This window comes from Halyomorpha halys, unplaced genomic scaffold (assembly GCF_000696795.3).
Source record: "Halyomorpha halys isolate HHAL.00 unplaced genomic scaffold, Hhal_1.1 Scaffold348.1, whole genome shotgun sequence".
Classification (NCBI taxonomy): domain Eukaryota; kingdom Metazoa; phylum Arthropoda; class Insecta; order Hemiptera; family Pentatomidae; genus Halyomorpha; species Halyomorpha halys.
The window spans coordinates 27,496-44,026 of NW_027116547.1; the positions used below are offsets into that span (position 1 = coordinate 27,496).

Genomic DNA, 16,531 nt, shown 5'->3' on the forward strand with positions numbered 1-16,531 from the left:
GAGAGAGAGAGAGAGAGAGAGAGAGAGAGAGAGAGAGAGAGGTTACTAACTCAAAGGATCTAAGTTCGAATCTGGCTGGGCAGAAAATTGTACACTGTAGTCGTTAGTCAACTCCTGTGGGTTCTGGAGCCCTCCTGGGGTTCACTCACCCTCTTAAATTGGATACCCTTAATTTGATAAAAATCTGGCGGTCGAGCGTGAATCTGACCAAATCACCTCCTTGCACAACAGTTGGTCTAGTAACAGTACTTCTTTACAAAGTACTGAACCCTTGACCCTTCATGGTACAGATTTAATTTAATTACTTAATATAAATATATATAATTATTTCGAATGATGTGAAGATATGTCTTATAATTTAGACCATATTTATTAAAATAAAGTGATTGAAACTAAAACATTACTTACTTGGTCAGATATGGTAAACCAATTTTCTTATATGTTACTAAGTTATTCACATTTATGTTTACAAAGTACCTTTATAAAGCTTCAGCTTTGCATTAACAATGTTTATTGTCAGACTTTTAAAAGCATCTAGACAAAACAATATCGTCTAGATTATTTTGTTATAACAGAAATTTCATCCTCATATGAGACAACCTAACTAACAAGCCAATGCACTGTAGTCTACTTTTATGAAATTTTATGTTTCATTTTTTAGTGCCCAAATAAGTGAACATTTAATCAAACTCATTATGTTTTTATTACCTCAGATCCTCATTAGATTTCACCAAGTTTGAGATTAAACCACTACTTTGAAATTTGCTTAATTGAACAACTATCCCAAATTCTGCATTCTTGTTCCTTTTAGATTATAATTGTTTATCATTAAAATCAATTTTTATCGTAATATCATGTATTACAAATTGTAAATATACTATATTTTTAGATGATCCATTTATTCAGAAATAACATCATAAACTGATTAATTAATTACACAATTTATTTAATTATAAAAAAATATATCTGGTACTTTATCAATGTAACAAAATAGTTATGGTATAGACGTTTATTCATTAAGAAATTACAGTGACCTTTAAAGGACGTATTTTATGGTAATGAAATAAACTTCAACTTCAGGATTTTGCAACTTTGTTTCAATCAATAAATTTAATTAGAAACTTAACTAATTCGAATTAGAAGTTAACTAATTCGACTTAAAAGTTGCCGTCAATCAGTTTGGTACGTCTATCATTATAACCAGAGACACTTTTTAAATACTTGTTTAGATATTGGATGTTTTGTTTAATTTGAAAATTGTTATTTTAAAAAAAGGGTACAAAAACTAAAAAATATCCATCAATTTCCATGAAATTTCATAATAATTTCGTACCATAGAGTAGTCGTATATTGGGGATAATAATTTATAAATAGTGCTCAGATTGTATTATCTATTTACTTTTCTATATATTTTGATTTGTTTTTACCTCTTAATCGTAATACTAGAAAATATTCATTTCGCAGCTGTTTAATATTATCTATCATAACATCATAACATTATTATTATTATTATTGGTATCACAATAACATCCTTCAATAATATTTTAATTCACTTTATAAAAAATTCGAATTGCAAACATAAAGCATCAAAAGTGAATTACATAAATTAAGGAACATGGATTACATAAGATTAATTGAAATGATTTAAAAAAATTGAAAATGATTTTCCAATGTGGTCGGATATTTTAATTCTTCTTAAAAATAGCTTTTGGTAATAAAGAAGTTTAGAAAATCGTTTCCATTTAGCTACTACATTTGGAGTAGAAAATGATGAAAATATAAAAAAAAAAAAATCTAAATGTTAAAATAGTTAAATTTGAGCCTTCCTCACATTTAGTGGAAATAGTGTAGATCAGTTTTAAATTTGAATACATAAATAAAAGATGTGCGAATTTTCAAATCAGGCATACGAGAAATAGGCTAACATTATGTTGACATCATTAACAATATTTTTATTGTTAAATAAAAATAATCAGTATATGGCCCAACATAAATTATAACAAGTATGGGTGGAATTAGGCTAAATCAATTATCACAGTCCAATATACAAGAGATGTAAGTCTACAAAAGAGATATACTTAGAAATTGAAGTAATATATATAAATAATACATTTTGTTAAATATCATAATACGTCATCAAATTCAGGACAAAATATATTATAAAATTTAGTAATCCAGACAAATCCCTTAAAAAGAGAATGTAAGACATTAATTAAGTAAAGTAATTACATAAAAATGTTAAAATAATTGTTTTTTTGCAATTCATATAATTATTGTTATCAATATATGATATGTTAATATAGTGGTGACTTAGGCAATTTTAATTGGAGAATAACATGCAGGAGGAAATTTACAAATAAAAAAAAGAAGCTGTGTATTTAAATAATATATTTTTGATAAATATAATATTACAGTGCAACAATATCAATTTTAGGACTAAAGACAAATTTTAATAATCAGGACAAATCCTTTAAAAGTAGGATGTAAGACTTAAGTAATTAAGGTAGGAACTTAAAAACGTAATAATAATCGGCATTTCTTAATTCTTACAATGATTGTAACCTTTATATAGTGTATTATACAATTTGTTAATTTAATTGTGAAATATATAATTTTAAAAGTGAATATACCTACTTCAATGTAACAATTTGTACATGAACTATTTGAAGATGAGATAAGTATTATTAATTTATTCATGGAAAGAAAACAACTGAAAAGTAAATATATATGCTACAACCTTAGCTAAGTTTATAGCAAATTTTATTATTAATCGTTGCGTAAAACTAGCGGTATTCTTGTCACCATTGTGGAATTTCTTTTGTTTTTCGGCTCTGACACGGCCTCCTAAGATTCGGGTAAAGTGGAAACAGCTTAGACCTCAAATGACGGACGCCCCGACCACTGTAAATATTAGCTTTGCCAGCCCTATTCTGGCACTCTCCCTCCAGCACTAACTTGGAAGGATTTCAGTATTGTAAATTATATTATGATTTACAATGATGAAACAAAACTGGTTAGTAAGTGATTGATAGCCATCAATTATAAAGATGCATTCTTATATTTTTAAAGTATATATACCATATTACAAAATATGTTAGTTCAGCTGGTAAAATAATTAACTCATTTTATTTATTTATGATTTCCAGTCCATGCCGGTACAAATTAATGTTTAATTTAATGAAATTTTATCATTAATCTAATCTTTTTCACTCAGTCAAAGACAATTAAAATCATTGCAACAAGAAACAAAACAATATTGAAAGGCACTCATCAATATCACTGCTTTGAATAGTAGCACATCTACAAAAAAAAAAAAAGTGTTGATTTTATTCAGAAATGGACGTGTCCCAAAGACATTACCGTAGAGAGGGGTTTATTTCTCTTCTTTCTTTATAGACGGCTCGAAAATAAGTAAAGTTTTCCAAAACAATAACCAAGGTTTACAATACGATATATAGAATTAGTCAAATTTTTTTTTCATGTGACAAACGGATGACAGACCTTGTTGGGATAATACCGCTTGATTAAGCGAAGTATTGACCCAAAAATAATACACTAACAATGCTTTATGAAACCAAAATTGGTAAGATTTTAAGCGGGCCCATAATAATTATATTGTACATTTTTTATCGATCAGAAAATAAGTACGGACTACAAGGTAATGGATAACAGCGTTGGTATTTTAGTTATACTTATAAATAAAAAAAAATTTAAAATTTCTGTCAGGACTGGTTACAAACTAAAAATTACCAAGTTGGAAGTAGCATTAAAATAAAATAAAGGAAATATTCACATTTTTTTCTTTTTTAAATTGTATTGACATTGTATATAGTTAGGGGTGTCTTTTGAACCCCCATAATCAATTGAAAAAAAATCTACTTGTTATATTAACCATGTAAGGCCAACTAGACCGATCTGATATTAAATAAATTGTAGTAAAATTCTGTAAGTAAATGGAAAGATTAGAATCAGATTTCATCCAAACTATCAGCATTGATATCATTGTAGATACCTTAATTTTCCATAAAATATTAGTGTGGAGGATATGGATTTTGATGTAAGGATTGGATAAATTGATCGATCCAGAGCCTTTTTTTTCTAATGAAATAAAAAGATAGAGGAGCTAAATCGTGCAGTAGGAAGAGAGCTATCATCATTACTGTTCAAGTGTAAAATACACGGTAAATATGAATTAACCTGGCATATTTCAATATTTTTTATACAATATAACCGTCATACGGTATGAATATAATATAAACAATTTTATTGATTCAATAGTATTGACCGTGTAAGGGTCCCTTTTCGCCCAATTAAACTGACGAAGTCGTATAAAATTAATTTATCTTGTATAAATAATCCTTACACATTTAATACCCTCGTTTAAATAACCAAAAATATAAAAGTTGATGTATATTACTTTATATTTAAATTCATATTGAATTGTATTTCATTCAGTATGTCTTTGAATCAGTTGGTTTATTAAAGGACTAAAATTATGTTCTTTTATTAGCTCTGAATTTTTTTTTATAATACTCATAAATGTCGTTGCCCCTCTCCGAATATACTAACAATTTTCCTGAACCTGAAATTTCTCTAAAAATTGTCATCCTTCATTATACTTATGATTATTAATAACGAATATGTTTTCTAGATCAGTTATGACTTGCATTTTGTATCTATATTTGATTAGATCATAACTTGTTTCATAAGAATGATTAATTTGTATATATATAATGAACGTAGTTATTATTATATAGATTTAGTTACATACATTTTTAAATTTTAATCCAATAAATTAAAGGAAAAACTGACATGTCAATATCAGAAACCATAATAAATCAAATCAAATTAAGCCAAATAATTAGTTTAATTAATAATATATTTACAAAATATTTTTGATTAATTACAAATGTCAAAGAATCATTAATCCTTAAAACAAAAGGGAGATATCATTCACTTCAAAAACAAGAACTTCAAAGTGGCTGTTAATTTATATTGTCTATAAAATAAATTTATTTTATTTGTTATCATTTATTTTAAGAGTATTTCTCGTGGCTTTTGAATCTTGATTGGCTTAAATAGGTAAGTAGTAATAATAATAATAGTTTATGTTTAGTTTAAATTACTTTACCATGTTTATAGCTGTCGTATGATTTATACTTTATTTTAAAACTGATACAATTCATGGAATAAGAGTTTTATTATGGGCTCTACTTGAAGAGAATATATTAATTCAGGGTCTTTACCTGAAGTATTATATCATATTAGATATTTTTATTCATTATACCTACTAAATAATATAATAATCTATTTGATTAGTCTTATTTTTATATCTAGTTTTACTATAGCTCTGATAAGTTTAAATTAAAAGTTTTGAGTATAACGCTGAAAAGGCTAATAATAGCTTTAACCTTTTAACTTTTAAAGAAGAAATTTTATATTCTTAATAAAAAAAAAGGAGTTTCAAACCTTTTTGAATTAAAATAAAAATCTATTTTATCTGCTTTATAAGTAAGTAGTTCGTATTTGATTCTCGCTACTTTCAGACAGGTTCTACACGCTTAATGCACGATGATGATGAGCATACGAAATTATTATTATAATTAAAAAGAAGTTCGCAATTAAGTTTGAATTTTAATCATTATATGATGAAGAAAATCTTAATTAGTATGCAGTATTAGTGTTTGTATATTTATAAAAACCATTAAAGGTTTTTTAATAATATTATTTTTAAATAATCACAATGTTAAAAATATGAATAATGTATGATATTTCTTTCAGTATTTATAATATCTTTTAGCGGATTTATGTCATCGGTTATTTATGCATTACAATAAATATTATTGTTATTTCCTGTACATAATAAATAACCATCAATAATTCAATTATTGTTTTGCAGATTGAACCTAAACTTTACTAAAATAGTTAAACATTATCTTAATATATTGATATTTAATTTAAAAATACCAATGCGAGTAAATTTTACTCACCTAGCCTAAAATAAATATTTATTATTATCATTCCGAAAACACTATTACACTTTAATTTTAGATATGCCATCACTATTCATTAATGTATCAGCTGTAGAAATATTATTCTTATATTGCTTGTGAATTTTGAATTATATACGTTTTCCAAAACGTGTACTTTTTACTTTTAGTAAGAATTAATGGTATATTTGAGTAACTAATATTCACTCAAAAAAGAACGGCTTGAAGATTTTTTTTTCTGTTTCTCTTGTTATATAATGTGTAATAAAGTGCTCATCTAGTTTTTATAAGAACATAAAATTGATTCGTTTTTTATATTGGTGATTATCAATATTTTATTATTTTTTGTGTAGGAAACATTCTAATTAAAATGTTTAATTGAGATTATTAATATAACTGTAATAATTAAAGTTATTAAAAACTATTTCATTCCTTCAAATTTACTTATGATTAATATTATTTTACTCAATAAAATACATTGTATATTCTAGAGTTAAAATACATTGTGTGATAATATATTATTGTGTTGGCAGGTGGAGCTGGTGGATATGCACTATGGCACCGACAAGGATCCCCTTACCGACCCCCAGCAATATTGGGACCACCTCCACGAGATAAGAGCTTGCCACAAGATCTCAAGAGGATGTTTTTTCCTGGTAATATTTTATCCCTCCATAGATGCTTTTACCTTAAAAGCGTGTAAACAGTTTGATCTTAAGGAAAATAAAAGCAGCATTATGTAAAATCTAATACCTAAAAGTAAAAATAATAATTCATTGCTTAATTTCAAGGAGTATGAACTTTAATGGAATTGAATTGTTACTGGCCGCTAAAAAAGTAGATACATTGATTTTTAAAAATCGATTTAATAAATATTCGTTAATATATCTCTGTAAATAAGAATGAGTTCTTTTAGCTCTATTACAAATGTTTGAATGTATACGTCAGAATGATATACGTATAAATAAAAAATAATAATAATCAATGTAATATGAATATTACAATCAAATATTAATGCTCGATTAATTTTATTTTTGATATAATCCAATAAATCATTTCCCAGTGATAAAATTTTAAAAAATATATAAAATTTGTTAATACTATACTTAACAACATATGTGGGCAACCCCCAGCCCGCTGTAAGATTTGATCCTCCGGCCCGCTAGACATTTTGAAAAACCCAATTAAAAAAAAAAAAAATGATACACTTCTTACCCATACTCACAGAACCAATGTAGCGAGCAAGCCGAGTGGGGGCGATCATCGTAGATTGAGGCGGCAAACATCAAAGTCTTTGGTATTTACCGCCTCACTGGCGCCACAACAAAAGATTATTACTTCTCAATTGTTCTACACTAGACGATTCTAGATCGTTCCTTCATTTTGCCTATATTAGCGGGTAGATGGCCCAAACTTTAGTTCAGTTCTGTTTGAGCTCCCGGGGTGACAACTTCGAAAAGCGATGTCCTGGCGAACTGCTAGTGCCGTCAATTTGCTTTGCGACTTTTTTTGCATCTTGAGTGCTTACTAATTATATATATTTTTTTTAAGTTTATCGAATGAAAAGTAAACGAAAATGATGTCTGGTGGAAAAGTAGATACAGAGAGCAACCAGTTTCAAGAAAAATGGACAGAAGAAATCTTTTTTTTATCTTGCACAATGGTAAGCCTATTTGTTTGCTGTGTAATGAATCCATTTCAGTGACGAAATAATTCAATGTAAAAAGGCATTACCCAACTAAGCATATTGTGCTGCACTCACTGACAGGACAAGTAAGAAAAGACAAAATCCAGAAGCTTAGCGCAAATTTGGAAAACAGCAGAAATGTTTCATAAACTAAGAACACAACATAATGCTGTGAAAGCTAGTTTTGTAGTAAGTTCTAAATTGGCAAATTTATTAAAATCATTTGCCGAAGGAGAATTTATCAAGGAGTGTATGTTAGAAGTTTGTTGTGTTTTATGTCCTGAAAAGAAAAATGAATTTGGAAAAATTAGTTTGTCAAAACGAACTGTTGTCCGACGTATAGAAATGATGGCTAATGATATAAAAACAGCATTGACTAACCGTATGGCTGGTTTTGAGTCATTTTCCATTGTCCGAAACAGCTCAATTGGCAATATTTATTCGTGGTGTTGATAAAGGGTTCACTGTTAGTGAGGAATTGCTTGCTTTACAGTCGCTAAAAGAAACCACTACAGGAGAGGACATTTTTAATGAAGTTCAAACGATATTCATAAATTTAAACTCAGAAATGCCTACTTTGCAAGAGACTGTAATACATTACCTTATTCTTGGGGACTTCCCTCCCCTAATCTTTCCCTTGGAAGATTATCTAAAAACAACACTCCGCTATATCGGTATAAATGTGAACTTCTTATACTGCAATACAGGTGACGCCAACTTCATTTATACTGACGGCTCCATAAATTACTTAGGTGTTGGGCCTCGATTGTGTGCTATGATCATCAGCACCTATTCTCTTTATCACGGATATGTAGCTATACAGCTGAAATGGTTGCCATCAACAAAAGCTTGAATGTTTTTCACCCTACAAAACAAAAAATGGTCATCTGTACTGACTCTGTACAGTCTGTCCTACTAAGTTTAAGAAATATTTTTTCAGCTAACCCACAAAACCAAAACATATATTCCTCATTACAGTCCGCCAACAGAAACGGTTTATAAGTTTTTTTTTCGCATGGGTCCTTAGACACTGTGGAAAAGCGGGTAACGAACTGACCAATAGGGCAGCAAAAGTGGCGATTTCTGAACGAAATTCATATGATGAAGTGCCTATCAATGATTTCATTGCCCTCATTAAGCAGAGGATTGAATTGGAATGGAGGCAAATTTGGGAAAATGTTTCTGATAACAAATTATGGGATGTCTCCCCTTGGATATCATCAACTAGAAATGTGCGCAAATAGGAAGTGATTTTGAAGCGCCTTCGAATAGGTCATACGCGCCTGACCCATGGTTACTTTATGGCCCGCGATCCTCTACCTGTATGCCAAACTTGCGGAACAGAACTCTCCATTCCTACTACAGATGATCTCCATTCCAACTTGCAAGATAACGAACATACCGTAGATAGACTTTTTTGAGTTCTACATCATTCCAAGCTCTACCATAAAATTTAATAAAATTTTACCTCAGGTCCACATGTTGTAATAGTTTCATTTCAATATAATCGTAGCCACGAATCCGGACCCTTTCCCCTGTGCAGAGGTACAGCCCAAAAGTTTTAAATTTCAAATATAACCTTTGCTATTTAGGAAATTAAGGCGATAATGACCCGTGGTTGGTTCCTTAAATTATTAAAAAAAAAAAAAAAGGAAACCGTAAATGAATAATATTAATTTAGATATCCATTTTTTTTATCGGATTTATTCATATTTATTTTTATTAAATAAAAAAATATTTTATTTATCACACTTCTAATAACATTTTTTACTTATTCAAAAGGATTTTTATTTTATTTATTTATATTGTTTTGGATTTACTGACGTTTTATAGAAAATGTGGTAATATACAATTACTTTCTAGAGTGCTTAATTAGTAATTTTATTAACAAAGCCGCAAAACATTCAGGTATCAGTTGATTGTATACATAGGCTCATTGGTATACGCGGGCGTCATGGTTAAAAACAGGTATTTAAGCTTAATTTGGTTAAATATTACATTTCATACATAATATAATGCTTATTTAAATTAAAATAAAAGCAAATACATTTAAAAATTTTGTATTTAGGTAGTTTTCCGGGGGAAACCCCCTGAGTCGGACTGTAAATACCTTAATTTGATATAAAATTGAATATTTCTTTGAAAACCAAACAGACTCTTCTAATGCATACCATATTGTTGAAATAGGAGAAAATGAGAAAATAAATATTGTATTATTTTTCTTTTTATGTAATGTCTTAATGTTATAGCGCGTGTTATAAACCCATTTAGAGTGACAATTTAGATAGAAATAACATACAAATATTACGATTATACTTTTTGTACAAACAAGGGGAGCGGCAGAACCCTACTCTCCTTCAAAAGAAAAAGATAACAAGACCACGCCCATGGATGGTTTAAGTTTACATTAATCGTAATGTCCACCATTGTAACATAAACTTAAACAGAAGACAGCGATGATTCGCTCATATACATCTCGAGGCATATAGGGCCCATCTTTTTGGCCTCACTTTTTCTTCCAGCTTACACTCTCCATTATAGTCCTTCCTTTAAGGTACAAACCCCTAAAGCAAAAAATAACTTTTGAAATAATGATGAATAAGTTTCACGTTTTACATTGTTTTTTTGTTTGTTTTTTCTCTTATCCTCAGCTTTTATTAATAAATATTATATGATTATATACGATTAGTTTGCATGTATTATTAAAAAAGTTTCTGTCAACATATTTCGACTTGTCATGACAAAGGCATATATGTGTTCACCTAAAGAGTGCCATGGTGGTGAGTTTTGTATGTATAAATATATTCAAAGAAAAATAATATTACAAGAAATATAGGAATAGGAAAATAATAAAGACTATATTGCATGATAAAGACTAATTTTCTCGGTTATATAAGCTCTATCGTAAGCCGGAATTCCCTCTTGCGGGCATAACTATTATGTAAATTACTTCTATTTATTCTCTTTACTAAAAACAAAAAATAAAACTATTATTATTTAAAAACAAATGTCACACTAAAATTTATTATTGTAACGGTATTACTGTGCATTGCTCAGATATTCGACACCAAAATCTTCGATTAAATATTTTTTTTTATATTTTATAACTTTATATATTCATTCCTTTGTTAAGCTTTTGCATCGTAGGTTTTTGGCACCCAGCTACACAATCTCTTATTTTCGCAATATGGAAAATGAAGTAATGTTAATGACATTAATTGTTACAAACTGAGTTTTATTAATTAAATCTTTAGTGTTGTCTTGCAACCGGTTATCTTAGCTGCATTTTTTTTATAATCACCACCATGGAATATTTAAATCTTTAATATAATTTTCCTTAAATAAATAAATTTTATAAAATCATTAAGCAAAAAAAATATTGATACATCTGCTTGTTTAAACATTTAATTCTGCTCTTACTAAAACATGAAATGGGTTGGTGCAATAATTTGATAATTAGAGTTTTGTGCAAAAACCTCCTTTGTTTCTGTATAAAGCTATTTATTGTGTTTGATTGTTTAACACCATATAATGTTACTGAATATAAACTATACAATACATTTAACTAACATAGAATTTTCTTAATTGTTCCTCAACTAATTTCCTATAAGCGCTTCAAATGTACTTTCAAATGCATGACTGTGTCCTTTTAAGTGACCGTCAATTAGGAATTTAATTAACATAGTATTATTCAGATCACAATTCTAAGGGTTTTGATTCTTATAAAAAAATTGTTGTTTGTATTCAACTTACCATCATTTTCCCTAAAACTTTAAACCCCACTGAAAATAAAGTTACAGGAAAGTTTGGTATCAGTATTTTTAATTGAGAAAAGACTTGAGAGCTGGGGTTCGTGGTTTAGTAAACTTTTAATTAATTTGTTGTTAGTTACTGTTTTCACTTTAACAGTCATTATAGAGAGTTCTATGTGAAAAAAAAACAGGAAAGAAAATTAAACAAAGATATCTAATCAATAAAATAATTTCTGATTTGCGGATGTACCCAAAGAAGTTATAAACATACCCATTTTCTTTTGACAAGAATATACATATATACATACAGTATATACATATTTTTAATAACATAATTAATTTTGTTTTCTTCTTTTCTTTTCTTATATTCTGGATAGGTAAAATATTTTGGAACTTGGAACAGTATCTCAAAAAATTTATATATCAACACAAATTTAGTTGGACCTCTGTAACAAAAAACCCTAACAAACCTGACCCACCTGCTCTTACTACTACATATCTACCTCTATCACTTTCTACAATATGTTTCTTCTTAATTTAATACCAATATTTTAAGAAAGAGGTATCTACTTATTAGTATTTTTAAAATAAGTTTGCCTTTCTGACTGTATGTTCCAATCCATTTGCGATTTCTGGTAAATTGTAATCAGAGGACATTAGAGCGTGTGTCACCATACCATAATATATATAATATAGTAAGTTAAAGTAAAAAATTAGTTTTGTTCCAAAGGGTGAAGAAGATGTTCATGAAATGGCCATTTTAGGTCTAACTTACCTTTTGAAACATACCTCCTGCATTGGTTATTTAACTTTATGACCCAAAGTTACTTAAGACCATAAGAAAAAGAAAATTTGTTAAAAAATAGTTGATTCAAATGAATTATTTTTTGGAGCTAAGTCATGCGTGATTATTTTCTTTATTAGTGATATTTTTTTAAGAAATACTGATAAAGAGTGAAGGTCAAATATTGACTCTGGTCGAATTCATGAAGATTGCAAGTTAATATATCAAAGTCTAAACCATTATTGAGCACCACTAACTCCTTGGAGTGTATGCGAAAAATAAATAAATACCATCTGGCATGCATTCTGGGGAACTTTTTTGTCTATAAGCATGTATATTTCCGCATGTCCGTGTTTACCTTTTTCAGTGGGCATTGCCGCAAAAACATCTTTTTATTGACTGGAAATTCTACAGAAGTCATATATCAAATTTAAAAATTTAAATGCTGGAGGCAGGGCTGGTGGAGTGGGTTGAATATTCAGCATCCCGTGCTCTTGCGGTTTCTGAATAATAACGAGGAGTAAGTGTATAAAAGCCAGTCTGTACCCTTATGCCAACCCTCCTCCTAGTGTATGGCATCCATGTTTGTGTTTATTGTAAAGTAAAGCTAGATCTTATAATGTTAATTGCTTATAACGATTATTTCCTTGATGACATTTGTATGGGTACTTATTCATTATAAACAGAACATAATGAAGATAATAATATATACCATTAAAAAAATAGGAATTTTTTTATTGAAATATTTAGGTAAGATATGGATTAAAATATTTATATCGATGGTGAAAACTGTAAGTGAAATGCCTTATTTAAGTCTATACAAATGTTTAATTAATTTGTAGAAGAAATCTAAAGTAAAATATGATCAAATAAAAATAATTAATAAATTAGGAATTACAGAAAGCAATAAAATTTTAAACTTTTTTGCTAATCGAAAATATAAAATTTCCACTCAAAATATATATGAGGCTGATCATTGCTAACTGCAATAGCTTTAGAAGAAAAAAACAATATTGTATAACTTTGACATACGGGTTTACTAAGGAAGTTTGCATAACCAATTCGTTTACTCTATAACTATGCTTACTATTATAGTGTAGTTCTATTAGACCAAGATAAATTTAGTTATCATCTGTAAATACTGAAAATTAGACAGAAGCTCATGGACTCCTTTTTGAAAGTAAAAATTGAGCAAAAATTCCATTTGATCCACAGATTTAACTGAAAAAATATTCTTTATTACTATAATAGGCAATTAAAAAAAAGGCAATAAGGATTTTAATACTTATGTTCAAATCACAGTGGTTACAGTGTACCAATTCTATACTCTCATATAATAATTTTTGGATTCTATGATGTAACTGACATTCTTGAGTTAAACGAGACGGAAAATTCTGTGTTGTGGATGTGCGGTATTTCCAAGCACTTACGCGAAGCATCTCAGGACCCCACAGAGGGGAGAAAAGGAGCTTAAAATGTTCTGAGATCCTGTCAGTCATATGAGTGTCGAATACCTATGTCATCTATCGAACAGGTATTCGACACTCTATATTTAATAATTAATAACTACTACAATGCTGAAAATATGCACTAACAAAGCTCTTATTGAATGTTTTAAACTTATATCATAACTTAAAATGGTGACGATACTGTTTTAACTAAAAAAAAGTGATTGCCTTTTTTGTATTTTTCATTTTTCGTGTTTGTCTCTGTTTTCACCAACTTTTATGAATTCTGCATTGCAAGAATTTTTTTTTTTTAATAATTTATTTGTTGTTATTTACAACTGTATAGACATATATACAACAAGTAAATTTGCTGTAGGTGACATGGTGACATGATAAAAACATGTGGAGAATCTACCCACTGATAGAACTCCAATAACATTTCTAGAGGAGAAGATCTCGAGACCATCTTCTTTTCAGACGCCTAGGAGGATTATTAGGTAATGAAGGAGAAGCCAAGTTAGAAACAAGTGGATTTGGGTGGTTGAGAAGTTTATTTTGGAAGGAACGGTATCTGGTTCTGGCCAAATAGGCAACATATGGAACATTGAGGTCCTGATGGATGACTTGATTTGTGAAAAAGTAAGGAGCATTAAGGATTTTACGAAGGATTTTGGACTGTAAGGATTGGATTCTGGAAGAATTTGATGGTTTAGTGGAGCCCCAAAGCTCGACTCCGTATGTCCAGATAGGCCTTATAATAGTCATGTAGATCAGTCTTTTGTAATGGATTGGCAATTTAGACCGTTTGTCTAGTAAATGTTGCAATAGTCGGAATCTACGAGCAGTTTCTTGTCTTTTTAGTATTGTATGAGGATTCCATGTCAGTCGTTTGTCTTGTAAATGTTGCAATAGTCGGAATCTACGAGCAGTTTCTTGTCTTTTTAGTCTTGTATGAGGATTCCATGTCAGTCGTTTGTCGAGATGTAGTCCTAAGTAACGGATCTGTTCGACAGGAATAAGTGGGGTATTATTAAAGGATATTGTAGGGGAAGAGGTCATGGGTTTACGTCGAAGGGTAAATGTTTTCTAGATTTTAAAAAAACATTTGTTTGTTTGTTTTGTTTTAGCTCTTTACAGATTTTCCCACCTTACCAGTCTTTACTGTTTCGTATGATAAATGATTTTCTTCCACATGTATGCTCACCTTACTCATATTTAAACTAACTGATGAGCTTTCTGTAGCTATCTCTTATTTTTGTTCTATCCTGTATATTTTCTAGCTCGAGTTTTCGACCATTTTGAAAGATTTTTCATTCAAACATCTCTTTCCACTGTCATGAAGATTTTAACCCAGGGAGCAAATCACACAACCCTTAAATATGAACAGATTTTATAATAATATTTAATATTAAATATTTTATTTTCAGGATATATTAATTATTCAACACTAATCGCTGTACTTAAATAATTTTCTTAAACAGGAAATTTTACTTAGTTTTTTTTTTTCATAAATACACTTTAATAGTTTATTTTTAGAATAGTTGCTAGTTCTACTACAGTCAGTGCTGCCGATTCACTCGACCAAAAAATACCCTCTTAGCGCATTGAAAATACCAGTTTATCCAATAAATACCCACCACTTAACCCGTCGTTGGAGAATCATTATAACTGTGATTGTTACGGTTTTGATAGTATTCTCGCAATAGCTGTGGCGTGATAGTTGATATTACAAGTTATGCAATGAAGCAACTATAATGTTATATGCCTAGAGAGTGAATTGCGGCCAAGGTCGTAGTATTCACTGTCATGACAGTTTACTGTTGCCACAGTATTGACGAACTGTGACGTAATAGTTGATAATACAAGTAATGTCAGTGGACTAACTGCCACGTTTAACTGTCAAAAGTTAAGTATTTTTATAATAAGATATTAACCATAAGTATTTTTCCACAAATCTATTCCTTTTATTAAAACGTCAATATTTGGTAATCGTTTCGATTTGATGTATTTTTTTTTAAATGCATAAGTATTGACTTTTAAGCTTGCATTAAAATAATTATGAATGTATAAATTTGAGGAGGAACATAGAAAACTTAGAGATTGATAAAAAAAAATTTATATTTTTAATACTGAAACAGCATTAAACTTTTCGTTCTACATCCTTCAGCCTTATTACAAATCATTACACTAAAAACAAAAATTATAATTACAAATATAAATCCAACACGGGGCCCAAAAACAAATTTACCCGTGGCTTTAAGATTGTATCCTCCCTATGTCTCAGAAATAAATGAATACGGACCCCCGAAAATAAATATGTAATGGGTCCCAAATGGTCTACGTACGCCTATGTCCTAAAATTCAATGTCTAAGGAAAAATAATAACTTGTTAGTAATAGACAAAGTCTCAAATGATTAACTAAAACCACTAGTCGAAGGACCAGTGTGTCAATGCACTAGCACACCTACATATAACGTTAAGCAATTTTACCCGAAATATCCCATAATTACTCGCTAAGGTGTAAAATACCCAAAAATCGGGTAGAACCCCGCAAATAGGAAGCACTGACTACTTCTTGAAGAGAAATTTGAAAAAATATAAAAAAACAAAAAAAAAATCAAAACAGTTCTCTTTAGTGAGAATCCTCACAACGTCAGTCTACTTTTTCTAAACAGTAAGTTGTTTTATTTATTTTTTTAAGTAACTACATTGGCAGCCTGGTTAGGCTGGGACAGCCGCATTCCTACCCTTTTCTCGAAAAGCCAATAGTAACAAGTAAAACCGCCATTTACTGGAATTAGTACACCTTGAAGAATTTCTCCAATAAATAAATTTAATCGAGTAGCTAATTTCAAATACAATTTTGAAA

At 29.3% G+C, this 16,531-nt stretch overlaps 1 protein-coding gene across 1 annotated transcript in view; it reads left to right on the forward strand.

Annotated features, from left to right (window-relative positions):
- The window catches only part of LOC106681561 (protein qui-1), a gene marked incomplete at its 5' end in the record, with an annotated part of 249,924 nt that overhangs the window by 15,476 nt on the left and 217,917 nt on the right, over positions 1-16,531 (forward strand). Inside the window, 1 exon segment of the mRNA XM_014421920.3 lies at positions 6,524-6,646. Coding sequence (XP_014277406.3) covers positions 6,524-6,646 — 123 coding nt within the window.